This window comes from Archocentrus centrarchus, chromosome 7 (assembly GCF_007364275.1).
Source record: "Archocentrus centrarchus isolate MPI-CPG fArcCen1 chromosome 7, fArcCen1, whole genome shotgun sequence".
Taxonomy (NCBI): Eukaryota; Metazoa; Chordata; class Actinopteri; order Cichliformes; family Cichlidae; genus Archocentrus; species Archocentrus centrarchus.
This window is the reverse complement of record NC_044352.1, coordinates 11735921-11752548: the sequence shown is the minus strand read 5'-3', so window position 1 is coordinate 11752548 and position 16628 is coordinate 11735921. Positions and strand designations below refer to the sequence as shown.

The window sequence follows — 16628 nt, the reverse complement described above, 5'->3', positions numbered from 1 at the left end:
AACATAACTCCAAGTAAATCAAACCTCTGTGAAATCAAACTGTCCACTTAGGAAGCAACACTGACTGACAATCAATTTCACATGCTGTTGTGCAAATGGAATAGACAACAGGCGGAAACTATTGGCAAATTAGCAAGACACACTCAATAAAGGAGTGGTTCTGCAGGTGGGGACCACAGACCACTTCTCAATACCTATGCTTTCACACCCGTGGTAGCATGAGACGGACTCTACAACCCACACAAGTGGCTCAGGTAGAGCAGCTCATCCAGGATAGCACATCAATGCGAGCTGTGGCAAGAAGGTTTGCTGTCTCTGTCAGTGTAGTGTCCAGAGGCTGGAGGCGCTACCAGGAGACAGGCCAGTACACCAGGAGATGTGGAGGAGGCCGTAGGAGGGCAACAACCCAGCAGCAGGACCGCTACCTCTGACTTTGTGCAAGGAGGAACAGGAGCACTGCCAGAGTCCCGCAAAATGACCTCCAGCAGGCCACAAATGTGCATGTGTCTGGTATGAGGGCGCAACGTCCACAGATGGGGGTTGTGCTCACAGCCCAACACCGTGCAGGATGCTTGGCATTTGCCAGAGAACACCAGGATTGGCAAATTCACCACTGGCGCCCTGTGCTCTTCACAGATGAAAGCAGGTTCACACTGAGCACATGTGACAGACGTGAGTCTGGAGACACCGTGGAGAGCGATCTGCTGCCTGCAACATCCTTCAGCATGACTGATTTGGCAGTGGGTCAGTAACGGTGTGGGGTGGCATTTCTTTGGAGGGCCGCACAGCCCTCCATGTGCTCGCCAGAGGTAGCATGACTGCCATTAGGTACCGAGATGAGATCCTCAGACCCCTTGTGAGACCATACGCTGGTGCGGTTGGCCCTGGGTTCCTCCTAATGCAGGACAATGCTAGACCTCATGTGACTGGAGTGTGTCAGCAGTTCCTGCAAGATGAAGGCATTGAAGCTATGGACTGGCCCGCCCTTTTCCCAGACCTGAATCCGATTGAGCACATCTGGGACATCATGTCTCACTCCATCTACCAACGTCACGTTGCACCACAGACTGTCCAGGAGTTGGCAGATGCTTTGGTCGAGGTCTGGGAGATCCCTCAGGAGACCATCCACCACCTCATCAGGAGCATGCCCAGGTGTTGTAGGGAGGTCATACAGGCACATGGAGGCCACACACAATACCGAGCCTCATTTTGACCTGTTTTAAGGACATTGCATCAAAGTTGGATCAGCCTGTAGTGTGTTTTTCCACTTTAATTTTGTGTGTGACTCCAAATCCAGGCCTCCATTGGTTAATAAATTTGATTTCCATTGATGATTTTTGTGTGATTTTGTTGTCAGCACATTCAACTTTGTACAGAACAAAGTATTCAATGAGAATATTTCATTCATTCAGATCTAGGATGTGTTATTTGAGTGTTCCCTTTATTTTTTTGATATATATATATATATATATATATATATATATATATATATATATATATATATATATATATATATATATATATATATATATATATATGTGTGTGTGTGTATATGTGTGTGTATATATATATATATGCAACAGGTCTGATGACTTCCTCAGTGTCATTCACAACACTTGACTGCCCATCGGGCTGTAGGCTGTGGTGGACCTCATGCACTGACTAGGTTGGCTCCCTCCGATCAGGTCTGGGGGTGACTCAGAAGTGTGCACTTTGATTCAAACATCCAAGTAATGTCAACTACAGCAACTTTTAAAGTGTAGAGAGTCTCTGTTAAATACATAATTCAACATAACTGTCCCTGTATTGTCCTGTTATATTGTTAGTCTAGTATTAAAAATAAAGCTTAAAAAACATGACATTTCCTAAGGTAAATAAATGAAAACTTTTAATATAAATAGCATAAGTTATATTATTATTGTATTATTTCATTGTATCTTAATTAGTTCGCCTGACAGTTAATTACTGGTGTATAGAAGTAGTAGTAGAGGATATTTTAATTAGCGTTCAAATTTTTTCAGGCACTGAGGGTCAGGATGCAATCAGGTGACATGCGCACTCGACCCTGTTACTGAGTTTGTTATGATAAGTCGAGGCCTCGGACTAAATTAGGAAGCAAGCCCCCGTGTTTATCCGGGCGAATCCCGCAATGGAGGGCATGGACCTGGACCAGGACCTCATGCAGAAATTCAGTTGCATGGGTACAACAGACAAAGATATACTCATATCGGAATTCCAGAGGCTTCTTGGGTTTCAGTTAAACCCCGCCGGATGCGCCTTCTTTCTGGACATGACCAACTGGTGAGCTCGGGGACTCGTCTGGCCTGCTGTTTAGTTAACGTTAGATAACAGATATGTATACTAGCTAGCTTTCTGCATAGCAGTTTTTATTGACAGTTCGCCTGGAAAAAACAGAGTATCTTTGAAAGTTTTGTCCTCGCGTTTAGGTTGGTCATAGAAGCGTGGGTTCATTGACAGTTAACGACGTTTAAGAAGCGTAATTAGCTGAGTCAGTGTGACTCCGACTTTTGAGTGCCTGTGACGGACAGTAAAGGGTGGCAAGATTTGCATACCCGTGAAAATTCCTCTGACACAAATACTTTTTTTTTTTTTTTTAAATTCAGGCACAACTTGGTGCCGAAGCGGATGCTGTATTTTGATATAAACACGTTAATTTATGTGGATGTATACGTGTGTTAGCCTGTTGTTAGTTACTACTTTTATTCTGAAAAGCTAGGTCGTACAAGGTAGCTAGCTAACTTAACCTGAACTAAACTGATAGTTTCGATTTAGTTTTAGTCTGTTAATTTGTTATTTACACGAGGATCCTGTAAGACACCCGTTACTTTTATTGTTGATACAACTACAAGAACTAAGGGTAGCCACAATTTATTACGTAACCCATGTACATTGGAATTGAGCTCAAAGATCATAGTAGTTTCGCAAAGCAGATGAGTCTTAACTGGACCAAATTGATTTTTTTTTTTTTTTTCTTTTTCATGTACGGAGAGCACTTGACAAATCATTGGGGGGGGGGTTGAAAAATGTGACTTCCGGTGGCATGTTTTAACAGCGAAACGAATCGCGATGCCATTCCAGTGTACTGAAACGAAAATGAATGTGTTGTTGAGGGGAAAGGCCATTTTGAAGTCATCCCAAAAATAGATTTTTCTGCGCATATGCGGCGCTGAGCCAGCTAATGCTCACCGGTGGAAGATAAAGCGCTCCAGCAGGGTGTTCACTGGGAGTGGGGAGGTTGTAGTATCACGTGATGTCGCTGCTCAGTAACGACTTCTCCAAAATTAAAAACTGCTGGTTTATGGATGACCTCCGTGTATACAGAAACTTATAGATCATCTTGTTCTCCCCACACTCATGGCTATATGAAACAGTGAATTTTGGCAGCATGCAGTCACTAATTCTAAATGAAGCATGCAAAAAACTACTTGTTTTGTTTTGCACTATTGGTTAAACACAACAAGCAATCTGAAGATGTCACTCGAGGTTCAAAAATATAAAGCCCCCCCCCCACTAATACGCTTTAGATTAATAAGAAACAAACAACAACAGCAAAAAAATATCTGAAGTAAGCCTTCAGATATATGGCACAAAGTTAGCCTGCAGGATCCTAAAATCTGTAAAAACTGAGATGTCACTTCTGTAAATGCAGTGCAAGTCAACACCTAGATTTACTCTTAATTTCTTATTCTTCATTCTTAGGAATTTACAGGCAGCCATTGGAGCCTATTATGATTTTGAAAGTCCCAACATCAGTGCACCCTGCATGTCCTTTGTAAAAGATGTGACGATTGGTGAGGGGGAGTCCGTTCCACCTGACACACCTTTCACAAAGACCTGGCGGATACAGAACACTGGTAAGTCAGCTAGAATAATAATAACTCTAAGGTAATTGTAATGTAAAATAGTTACAGTCACAATTTTCCCCCTATGCTTTGATGGGGTGGGTTGTCCACAGTGGAGACGACCACTGGTCTGTCCAGGTTTGGCTTTAGACAAGTTAACATTTGTTGGGAAGCTATTACTTTTACTTCCAGTTGGCTAGAGTGTAACACCATGTTCTCATCTCCATCACGCATACACACAAACACAATGACAACCATAGATTGAAGTTTAGTGAATGCAGGTATACTAAAGTGCAACCATAAGTGACTGCAAAATGCATTAGGGATGATTCACATGTAAAATGTGATCACACAGGATGTACCACTACACTCTCAAATCCATTAATTTCATTGGCAAGACAGTCTCCCGCTGGACAAACCTCAGCACCCAATTTGGTAGCTGTTGAAGACACTGCGATCCAAGTTGAAAAGATTTGAATTTTGACCACTGACCACTTTCTTGGAGAAAGTTTTCCAAGTAGTTTCCAAGTTTTTCTGTTTGTTTTTTTTAATATATATATATATATATATATATATATATATATATATATATATATATATATATATATATATATATATATATATATATATATATATATATATATATATATATATTTATTTGTTCTATCTTCTTCCTAATAGCTGTGTAGCTCTATTAAAGCTCTGGAGATAATAATAAGAGTTACAGACAGAGACATTGCACTGGAAGTTTTGAAAACTGCTTATTTTCTGTCCTTCACAGCTTCCTTGAATAACATGCTGAATCCAGCAGTAAGCACAGTGCATGTAGTGTCCTGTGCAATAGTCCCATTATATTTTTCAGACTTTAATGCATCTCATTTCATTTGAATGCAGTGACAGCAAATCAGTTGTTTATTTAAATGCCTCAGCACTGCCTTTAGCTAACCAAATACATTATAAAAATATCCTAAAAGAATGAGGTACTTGGCTGTACAGCCTGCCATTCAATATTTATCTAAAGTAGAAGTTGAGGATTGGTGAGTATTCACCCTGTTGTTGAATACAGTTAGTAATGAGAATAATTGTTTGTCTTCCAGGTGCAGAGTCATGGCCTCCAGGGGTTTGCCTCAAGTATGTAGGAGGAGATCAGTTCGGCCATATAAACATGGTGATGGTGCGTTCTCTCGATCCGCAGGAAATGACTGATGTCAGTGTGCAGATGCACAGTCCTGTATCTCCTGGCATGTACCAGGGCCAGTGGAGAATGTGCACAGCTACCGGACTTTACTATGGAGGTGAGAGCTACAAGTTTACATAAAAATAAATGTGATGAGAAGCAACCCCAATCTTAGGATTTGCAGAAGGGGGTTGGGTCATTAGTAATCCATCAGCTGGTACAGAAACAAGGAAAAAAACAGACATGTGGGGTAGGAAGGAATTAATAGTAGACCTATGGCTGGAAGGTGAGTGTATGAGGTATTGGTCCACTCCTGACCCTCAGGTAAATTATCTATAATAAATGGAGTATCTTAGAGAAATAGAAAAAGTGACTCTAAGGCCTGATTTAGACTTCTGCGATAAATCTTTGGAGAGCCATACATAAGTGGCAGAAGTCGCTCAGAGGGTTTTTTGGGTATGACGTAGGCTATAACGTAGATTTCCCGCTCAAGTGGTCGCCTCACCTGTGAGGCTGTGTTTTGTTTGTTTTTGATTTTTTTTTTTTTTTTTTAACTTTACACTTTTTTTTTTTTGTAATGTTTATTTTGAACTAAGCTGTTGACACTGAAATCTACATGTCAGTGAGGTGTACTGCTAAGCAAATTTAAGATATCCGGGCTTTCTTTGTGTTAGCTGGCTCTACAAAGCCTAAAGCCCTAGTCAGAGCTAACGGTACCTCAACAGTGGTTATCAGCTTTCTTTGTTAACTCAGGAGTTTTGCTTCAATCAGTGGCTTTTCAGCTGATCTTAAATGGAAACTCTGTACATAACCTGCTCCAGACAAGACTGTGCTCAGCAATAGTTACCATGGTGATGTAGGCAGGGAAAAAGGGAGCCATCTTTGTGACACAGACAACTCTGGTTGGTATATCCTGCTAACCTATTAATCTTGCTATGTAGTACAACCCTCAGTACTGCAGTTAGCAGTAATGGGCAACAGTCATTAATGGAGATAAAGTACTGGATAATTTTGTATGCACATGCTGCAATAAAACTATTAATTATTTATTATTAATTTAACTGATTTATGTCCCAGCATGAAGTCTCTAAGACTTCCCCGCTTACAAATGAAGCAGCAGAGGGATGTTGAATTAAAAAACTTGGCTTTAATGATTCATCCACCTGTTCATCAGCTATTTCTCACCTAAAATAATCACTTTCATTTTAGGAGCAAGAGGCAGCATCATATTTGAAGCACATTACATCTTTGTTACTGAGATTTAAAGTTTAGTCCAGCCTAATTATTGTACTGAAAACATTTGTAAAGATTTCATTTCTAGGTATTGGGTATCCTGTATTTAGATACAAGTTTAGTTACATATTATTAACTCTGTCATTATGTGTAAATACACTGTTGTCTTTTTACAGATGTAATTTGGGTAATCCTGAGTGTGGAGGTTGGAGGGCTCCTTGGCGTCACACAGCAGCTTTCCTCTTTCCAAGCTGAGTTCAACACCCAGCCTCATCGAAACCTGGAAGGAGACTATAATCCCTTTGCCTCACCAGAGAAAAACAAGTGCCCTATCAGCAACAACAACAGCCTCCGTGATGACCATAGAGTTGCAGAGGAACATTGGCAGGGAAGCCCAAATCAGCTGCAGCAAGACCAGAATGGACTTTCACAAAACTCTGTGGATATATTAGCAAACAGTCTACAAAGCAATCTATCAGTAGTCTCTTATAACCAGGTGAGACATATCACAGAGTAAGAACATTCTCCATACACATGAATCGCACTGATTCTTCTGTGAACAAAAAGTCTACAGTTGCATTAGTGCATTATACTACATATTGCTGTACACAGAGTAGTGATTTGAGCTAAATGCAGAGCTTATCAGCTATAATTTTATAATGTTTGCCAGCTCCATGCAATAGCTGTTGAGATATTTATTTTGCTAGTAGGGGACAGACTGACAAAGCTATGCTTCTGTCTGTGCTCACAACATCTAAAGTCTACAAAATGGGCGTTTAGAATTTTCAGCTCATTTCAGCAAATTTTAAAATGAACTTTTAATGCGTGTGGTGCCTAAACAGGAAATAATTTATGCCTGTGTGACTGGGGCCTATAGTCTGGCAACCACCAGTTGTTAGAGAAAAATGTGTACCTGACCAGTTGGTGAGTGGCTGCTGGAAGTTGCTAGCAGTCACCAGGAGAAATTAGGCGCAAAGAGAGCTGCACCAAAAACCTCCTTGCGATTGCTTTGGTCACTAGCAGGTTGCCCTTAGTTTGCAAGGGAAGATGCCGACTTCTGGGCTGCAGTGATTCGTTGACATAATCGATGATGTTGACTACAAAAATTAGTCTGTGGAGTTTTAATGTCAACGCGGCATATTCTAAGACCATGTATGTGATTTTGTAACTGCAATACACTACAGGAAGATGTGGGGGCAATATTGCCTCCATTGTCTGCCAATAACATCAATACAAAGAAAGTGACGCAAACAACATAGGAGCGGCTACATTGTCTCCTGTTTTTTTTTTTTTTTTTTTCTCTTCTCACAATATTAGCATTCATTTGTATTTTTATGGGTTATTTTAATTGTGAGGAGAGACAACAAGGTGATATTCACAGGCTTGAACAGGTGAGGTAGGATTGAAATAATTGTTGACTAATTGACTAATCAAAAAAATCATTGACAGATTAGTTGACTACCAAAGTAATCTTTAGTTGCAGCCTTACCGACTTGTTTGCAAACACTTGCCAAATGCACGCTGAGCAGTAGTGAAAGTGTGATGCAAACCAAAAATGGAGATTGTTTGTCTTCAGAGTAAAAGTGCCTTTTGAAACGTGTTTGTTACAGCAGTAAGGCACAGCTTTTACTTTGAAGTCGAGCATTCTCCCTTGCTGCACTTTCAAGTCACTAGCAATCTACTAGCGACTAAAGCAATCTCCGGGTGGTTTTTGATGCAGAACCATTTTTGTGTTCAGCTTCACCTGGCGACTGGTGACAGTTGGCAACTGTAAACAACCACTCGGCAAATGGTCGAGGAATACACATTTTTAGCTAGTGACTGGAGGCTGTTAGGGAGTCACCGACTGTGCAACTGAGGCCTGAGCATGTGACCGCTGTTATGAAACAACAATGCTAACCCATCGCATAATAGACAGTGGTCTAAATCTGTGTGTATATTTTCCTACAGTTTTTTTTTGTTGTCTGGTATTGAAGAAATAATAATTCTCTTCTCTCAGCATTCAGCTCTTGTGGCCCAGCTACTTCTTTTTAATCTTTTCTTCTTCTTACAGGGTATACAGGAGCCCTAACTGTTTGGGCACTCTTAAATCATGGGACTTGTGAAGGAGTGAAGCAGCACTAAAATCATACCTCTGGAGTCTGTCACACCAACATAAGAAAGAAGGGGATTAATCAGTAGCTGATGGAGAGTGTGGAGATTCAAAAACACTTTATGCAAAGTCCAGTCAGACTGAATATCCGGAGGCCAATGCTCCTGACATGCAGCTCAACCAACACCCTGCACCCACTGTATGCACGCGTGAATGCTAAGTTATAAATGAGTGCTGAGTCTTCTGAGTGATGACTTTTTTTTTTCTTTCATTTTGCAAAGTTGTTTTTTTTTTTTTTTAAAGCAGAGTACCCATGAAACAGTGATGACAGGGGTGTGTGAATGTTTGTGTAGATGTTGTGTGGATTGTGCAACATGAAAAAGAGAATTTGGAGGAGAAGCCATTCACTTTGCCAACTGATTCTCCAGTTTCTACTCTGATTATTGGTATGTTGTTAGGGTTTGTGGACTCTTTGGCGTCTGGATTACTAAATTCTTGAATAAATATTAGAATATTTTTTGCATTATTGGTAAGTGAACCTAACTTTAGATTTTGTTGGGTCATTCATTCATTCATTCACATTTAAAAAAAAAAAAAAAACTAGGATTCCTACGTAATATAAGATGCTTATTTCAAGGCATATAAACAGCAGTAACAACATAATTTCACATTCTGAAATCTTTTATGTTTCCTACTGCTCTGAATTCAATTTAAACCTTTCTTGGAATTGTTTTTAACATATTAAGTTGAATGTATACGACAAATGTAGAATGAGATAATATTTCTGGAATTTACCCAAAGATTCTTTATTGGATGTTTTCATTGAACTGGCAGTTTTATTAGTGTAAATGTTGGTTTTCATGTTGCTGACACTTGTTAAGTTTATGTTTAAGACGTTTCATTTTGAAGACTACAATGGTCTCATTGATATTTTACATTTAATTTTTATTCTTTATCATCAAATAACTGAATCCCATCCTTTTTAGTGTTACTTGACATTTACTTACTGGCTAATCTATGCACTGAGAAATGAACCCCCAATGGCAAGGCACCAGTGTGTCTTTTCTCCTTCATAAGAAGGGTTTAACAGCTGTTTGGTTTTTTTTGTTTTGTTTTTTTAATTAAAATTTGTTTTTTAAAGCAGTGTGTTATACCACTGTCACAGCCTTTTACTTTGAGGCTTGTAAACTTGAGCGTGATGAGAGTTGACACAAGAAACTGTCAACACTCGAAGAGCCCCGAGCTCTAGTGTGCATTTCCTGTTAATAAAGAGATTAATGTTTATCTTGCTATCAGAGGTAGTTATTGTCAATTTAATGTAATAATACGAAGTTTCCACTGGCCAAAATGAATTGCAGAATGAATCAGTTGGCATTAGACTCAAACAACAGCACATTTAGGTGAGTGAGAAGCAGGCAGATGAAAGCGTATTTCTGGTATGTTTGATGAATGTTTGTATGATTAAATTATCACTAAAAGTGAAAGTCTTTGTGGTCATCCTTTTTATGTTTTTATGAAATTATTTTCACAACACGACTGAAAATGAAACTTTTAAATAATGGCTTTTATGATGGTAGATGACTCACTCCACCACCTGAGCCGTGACCATGGTAGCAAATAAATCACAAATATGGCCTAAAACTCATCCATCAAGCCAGCCATCCGTTTTCTTCGGCTTATCCAATTCAGGATCCTGGTGAGGCTGGAACCTATCCCAGCTGTCTGGCTAGAGGAAGGGTGCTTCTTGGACAAGTTGCCAGTTTGTCACAGATGAAAATTATTTAAGTTAATGAATCATAAGCAAAAATATGATTAGTGTTGGACCCCCTAGGCTGGGTTGAATTCTTTGTGGACTGCACCAATTAAAAACTTGTACATCAAGCTAGGTCCATCAGAGCTCAAATAGTGGTTTACAGATCAGCTTTGGAGAATGGAGCCTTGTCATGGACCTGTTTTTTTCTTGTAAACATTTCCTAAGATAAATTATCCATCAGATTGAGATCCAGACTGTTTGCTGGCCATGTCACTGAATTATTACGACTTCCCTGAATAACATCTTCAATTATCCTGAAAAATGACTTCATCATTTTCCATTGATGGATTAAGAAAAGTCTCCAGAATCTCAGAGCACTCAGTACTGCTGAGGTAATGATGGACCTTGGTCCTTTACCTGACATAAAAGCCCATAAAAAAAGGTGAGTGTGGAAATTTGCTTCTTTTCTTCAGGAGGTCATCTTTAGAGGTTTCCCTGGGACAGCAAAAGTTCCAGCATCACTTTCATGGCCAGTACAGATTCTTGAGCCATTATTAAACATCACTTTCATACAATCACCCACAATCTATGATTGCTTCTCTAACAGTACAGTGGAAAGGATCCCATAATTTCACACACAGGTGAGTGTGTCCTAACTTTTGACTGGTAATGCATATACTGTACAAGAAAAATAATTCTTCAAATCTTTAATCAGTGGTGTTTCATGGGATAAACACGCAAGTGGCATAGGTTGGATGATGCTGAAAAAGCTTACAAGACAAGTAATCTTTAATGATGCTTTCTGAGAAATTTTTAACACCAACTACTATTAGTAATACAGAGTCTGACGAATCGAAACCTTGGATTACTGAACAACTATAAATGTTCTCCTATAAACTAAATATGAAGCCCTTTCTAAATTCCACCATTTAAAAAAATGCAGTAACTTAAATGAACTTCAGAAATCCACTCAATCACTAGGAAAGCTAAAATGTATTTATCAGACACATTTATCTGGCATGAAGCCACTATTGCAGCCCCTCGGTGGCATTGTTAATGTTAAAATAGTCACTACAATTAATTGAGGTTGCTTTAGTGAGTTTATCTGTGAGAGGCCAATGGGAGGAAATGGTGGGTGACCTAAAAGGGAGAGAAGTTTAAAATCCTTGTTTGGAGTCCAAGAATGAAAAAGATATGATTGGAAACTGGCATAACACACACATATTAAGTCCAGCAAAGTGTTGGACAGTCAGATCAGCAGGTGGAGTTTTCCTCACTCCCAGGAGTGTCATTGCTGCTCAGATTGTAACTTGCAGTGTAGCAGTATCAGGTCTCTTTTTTGTGTATAGCATGACCAGGGCATGACCCACCTGTCTCAGGTAGATCAGGTGATGGCTCCACCATTCTGATAACTTCCATTCTGGGAAGGTACCATCTAGAAGATAAATGTCGTAATAGAATCTTTCTTCCTTAAAATGACTGACTTTGACATAGAATCCTCACTATGGCAAACATTAACTGAATAATAGTTCCATTTATTGAAACTGCATAGGCAGAATTTAGTAAGCTTTAAAGGTGCTGGTAGATGCTTTCTGTTTTTCCAGGGGTATATATAATCTATCTAGCTGGATTTTAGAAAACTTATGGAAAGGTGGCCTTGGCTGTTCAAGTGCCCCTCTAGTTCAATAATGAAGTTTTATGTTATTCTGGAGTGGAGTTATTCCGAAGTCAGGAAGTGTTTTATTATTAGACCAGTCTTGATAAATAGCCCTTCTTTTAGTTGCCTATTGATAGGTTTATGCCCATGTTCTACAATAAAAATAAATAAAGTGTTTAATCTAACAAATAACTCAAAATCATGCTGTCTATAGACAAACCCCCCCCCCAAAACAAAGAAAACAAAACACACAGACGCTACGTTTTTTTTTTTTTTTCAACAAACTTGTTTCCCTTTCAAACCATTATCGCAATATTGACACCATCACAACAAATTTGATTCGGGTTTTTCATCACTATCGTCATTATCTGTGATCATAATCATCTTTATGCATATTTAAATGAACTTGTTACATCAAGATGAACAGGCACTACACCAGTTAGGAGATAAAAGTACATCACTAACTATGAACATACATCTTCTGGACCGCTAATAGAGGGATTCCACAACGTGAGCTGCTGTCCCCTGTGTGCATAAGGAAGAGATCAACATAAAAAAGCATTTACATGTACACCTGTTTACTGCCTCAACATGGTTAGGGCTCATTTTCAACTCAACACAGTTGTACAGTTACAATAGAATATAATCTTTAAATTACATCATCATTTACAAATCTGACAGCGTGGGATAACGTCACGCTTTTATGATACACTGACAATTCCATTGCAATAAAATTCATACAATATGGTACCTATTACTTAATATGTTTTCCATTGCTGTTATTTGATGAAACACATTTACATGTATAACACTACATTTTGTCTTAATAGTCAATCACTTGCATTTTTTTAAATGTTTTTTTGGTTACATTTACACAACTCATACACACTGGGTGATGAAGATGTTTTCCCTCAGAATATTAACCTGATAATGTGGATTATGCATTTGAACTGTGTGTGTGTGTGTGTGTGTGTGTGTGTGTGTGTGTGTGTGTGTGTGTTGTGTATATATATCCTGTTTAATGTGTGTGTTTAGTGTGTCTGCATGTGTATGGAAGTGTGTGCGCATGTGGATCAATGATGCATGACATTTTTTATGACAGGAGTCCTTTTTGCTATGCTGGACAGCTTTTCTCTAAGACACAACTTGTGAGCTGGTGATGTGTTTCTCCTCATGTGTGAGACCCCAAACCCGTCAAATCCTATTCCAGACACAAAGCTAAACACATCTGACTGCTGTTGGTCCGGTGACATTTAAAAACTTCTGCACACCGAAGTTATAAATAGCAATCTCCAATCGAATCAGATTTAGGTGCAACACGTAAGCAAGATAACTCACTAATCCACATTTGATGAATGCGATTCCTGCTATGGTTTTAATTTTCATGTTGCAAGCTAAAGGTTTCAAAAATAACCATGTAATGCACCCTGTAAGTCATCTTACATGCAGTGCAGTACTCCTGATATGTATTCCCAGTGGGTTTTCTTTTAGCAGTGGGTTTTTTTTTTTTTTTTAGGCAAATGAATTTTGGTGGATTGTGAAGCAACTACAAGTTGACCTTCAGTGAAGCTGCTTCACACTAATATGGTAAATTATTGCACGGAGAGAAAACAGTTGATGGTATCGGGTCGTTCTTTGGCTCAGCAGGAAATCGGGCCACATAACTAGTGCTTTTTTGCTAGGCAGGGCTTTAAATGACAGTGGAGCAAAATGCTTAAACAACATGCCCTCTTTCAAGCCCAAACACTAGTACATTCATGTCCTGTTGGAGAGGCTTCAATCTTCAGACAACAGTCTGCAGCACAGTAACACACTGAGATGCCTCCACTGGCCCTCCACTCTGAAAGAAATGTCCCCAGCATATGCATTTCTCAAAAACCCTCCTCTCAAACTGCAGAAGCAACCTCAAGATGACTTGATCCGACTTCACTCACAGGGAATGCATCACAGGTCTTTCTTGTTTTCAGTAGTGGATTATAATGAGACCTGAATTTCTGAACCAAGGATGAAAGCTTCTGGAAAAAAAAATTGTAAATCCTTTCCATGGTTTGCATGAAGATGATTTTCTCAAAGGATCTGTGATTCTAAGAAAAAACAAAAATGTTGAAAGCAAGACAAACATAAAATCAGTCCATCAACAAGCTTTCTCTTGTGAAATTAGAAGCATGTGCATGTCCAGAAGCTTGTGATGCTAAGAAATAATCTCTGCATTTGTAGTTGAAGTGTTGCATCAGGTCGTAGCCTAAACGAGGCCGCAGGATTCGGGGGAATGCAAGTTGTTGCATAGCACATGCTGCTATGCAAGTTCAGAAACAGTTAACACACATAGCACTGCACACACTGGAAAAGAGGCTGGACCAAATCACAAAGAAAAAAACAAACAAACAAACAAAACAAAAAAAAGAGGATACTGTCTGTGGTACTTTTAAAACTACACAGCATTCCTGATGTAAGAATGATGGCTGACCATACACAGCATTAAAAATGCTACACAAAATGGCATCACACTGTATATACACAATGCAGGTTAGAGAAGCTCATCTTTGTCAAATGGGTACAACGGATTATATTATCTTCCCATTTCCACAAGTGAACACACTGCAGTATACTGCAAGTTTAAATAAGCTGCATTATATGTTAAATACAGCGACACAGACAAGCAATGTGTTCCTGCACTGTCTTGGTGTTATAGTTGAGTGTGTATATACTGGAATAACTGCTGCTCCTGTTTTTAAATGTGTAAGTTCACCCACCCCAAATGCTGGATTAAAATATATTATACTGATATATTGTCTTTTAGGTTACTAAGTTTTATTTAGGCAAAACTGCTTGGCGTATCTGTTGGGCAAGGGATGTGTTGCTCTTAAGTCTCTGGCTATGTGCGGTGCAATTGGCGGGGCAGTTCAAGCTGCCTCCAATGGCATGTCCTTGTCCAGTAATGTAACTAAATTGGCTCAACATAGTTGGCTGGGTACAGTCCCTCTCGGCCGTTGTCCAAACGACCTCTACACCAGCCCTGCTCGTCTTCATCCTCAGTCTTGGTCAGTTCATCACCTGTAAAAGAAAAATTATTATTTAATCAGCACACTCTTGTGTTTCAAATACTGGCAGGCAACTTAAATCTAAAGCAGATATTTTCATAAGAATGTTTCCGCAGTTTTGCTAATTTATATGTGAGTGAGATTTTATTTGATAGTAAATAATGTAATCTCTTTTATTATAGCATTTTGAAAATAATACACTCACAAGGGGGAAAAAAAAAATCCTCACTCTTTTAAAATTTCTGTTTTTTTTTTTTTAATAAATTGGCTGGAAGCTTCAAATTTTCTTTGTTGCTCAGAAGATATCATTCTTATGTCTACACCATAAACAGTATATGAAAGATGGATGTAATCATATCACCCACATCACCCGCTAGCAAAGGGTGGAGCTGTATAAGAAACTGAGGCACAATCAGCAATCATACAGTAGGAATATGTTGGTTTCAAGGAAGGCCCACCCAAAAGCATACCCTGCTTTGTTGTAGTTTCTTTCTCAAACAGGGTAGTTTGCCAAATTAAAATGTTGTATTATATTGTATTAAAGTAGAAAGAAAAGCAGCAATGTATCAATAAAATGTAAGGAATTCCACCAAAATTGTTAACAATGCAAGCTTTTAAAAGATTTCAAAAATAAACTGAATTTGTTTCTTTTTGTTAGCCCTCAAATACCTTCAAAGCATTTTGGTGAGCAGCACTGAATTTTGAAGCTCTTGTTTGCCTCTAAGGAAACAACAGAATGCACTTTCAACTGTTTTTAAACAGAACAAATATAATCGTTTGTAGGTGAAACAAGTTTTGACAAATATTCAGGGAGTAAAGCAAAGAAAATTTCTTTGACTGAAGAATTTGGGGAGGGGGTGGGATGTCGCTGTGTTTCAGTATTTTGTTTTTCTATCAGGGGACAGCGAATAAAGAAACTTCACTCGCAGTGCGGTAAAAATATGGATGCAGCGGGGAGAGCAAGATGAAGATGCACAGCTGCGGCTTCTTTAGTAGTTATTCTTCTGTTTAGAGCTTGCCTTTAAATTGTTAGTGTTGTCACTGTAATGGCTCTAGAGCACTGTTTTGGACTATTTCCCAAAGAGCTTCTGCAAAGTGTTAGCAAGCGCCTGTAATTTGTTTTCCATGTGGCTATTACAGACTCATCATTGCTATTTTCTATGGAGGAAGGAGCTTTAAAATAGAAATTAGGCCAAATTGCTGCTTTTGACCACCTGCATTAAGCTACAGCTTGTCGCCCTATCTGAAATCTTCTGCTTCCATGGCACATAAATAATTTAACTGTATTTTTGTTGTAGTTTCATTCAGCCATTCAGCTCAAGGTACACTTGAGCTGAATGGCATGATGATTGGCAAAATCTGTCATGGAATATTTACCTGCTTTAAAAGAGAGTTCATCCTGCTCCTGGCCATCATAGTCATAGAGAGCACGCACGCGTACCCCTCTTCCAGTGCTGGAATCATCTTCAAATGAATTGCCATTCCCACCGTTCTCATTGCCTGAGTATGCAGCAGGCTGCTCATCATCAGACCACTCAGTCGAATAAGCTTGGTTCCTATCATAGCTGCTCACACTGGAGGAAAGAGAAAATGGAGGGTGAAATTTGATGTTTATCGATTTTGTCAACAAATCTCACAAACAGGTCAGAACCAACAATAAACTGATCCTGTTTGCAAATATTGGGCATGAGCTGTCTACCGCAGACCTTAATGACTGTCCAAAAGGCTGAGAGTCAGTATTAGGCTTGTTGCTAGAAGAGTGAACACAGACCTATTCCTGAAAGGGTCGGTGTGCAGCAGCCGTCCCAGTTT

General features: G+C 39.2%; 2 protein-coding genes across 3 annotated transcripts in view; one reads left to right on the top strand and one right to left on the bottom strand.

The window, feature by feature from the left end:
- The first annotated feature begins 2066 nt into the window (after positions 1–2066).
- LOC115783795 (protein ILRUN-like) lies at positions 2067–9655 on the top strand. The gene is made up of 5 exons (XM_030734798.1): positions 2067–2301; positions 3721–3875; positions 4961–5158; positions 6450–6769; positions 8327–9655. Exons 1-5 carry the CDS (start codon positions 2150–2152, stop codon positions 8342–8344), a joined length of 843 nt encoding a protein of 280 aa, XP_030590658.1. The 5' UTR covers positions 2067–2149; the 3' UTR covers positions 8345–9655.
- Positions 9656–12033: 2378 nt separating this feature from the next.
- Positions 12034–16628, bottom strand: part of pacsin1a (protein kinase C and casein kinase substrate in neurons 1a) — a 35993-nt gene continuing 31398 nt past the window's right edge. For both annotated transcript variants that reach the window (XM_030734805.1, XM_030734804.1), the window contains 2 exons: positions 16194–16390; positions 12034–14829 (listed from right to left, as the gene is read on the bottom strand). In XM_030734805.1, coding sequence (XP_030590665.1) covers positions 14720–14829; positions 16194–16390 — 307 coding nt within the window. In that variant the 3' untranslated portion in view covers positions 12034–14719. The remainder of the gene's footprint in view (positions 14830–16193; positions 16391–16628) is intronic.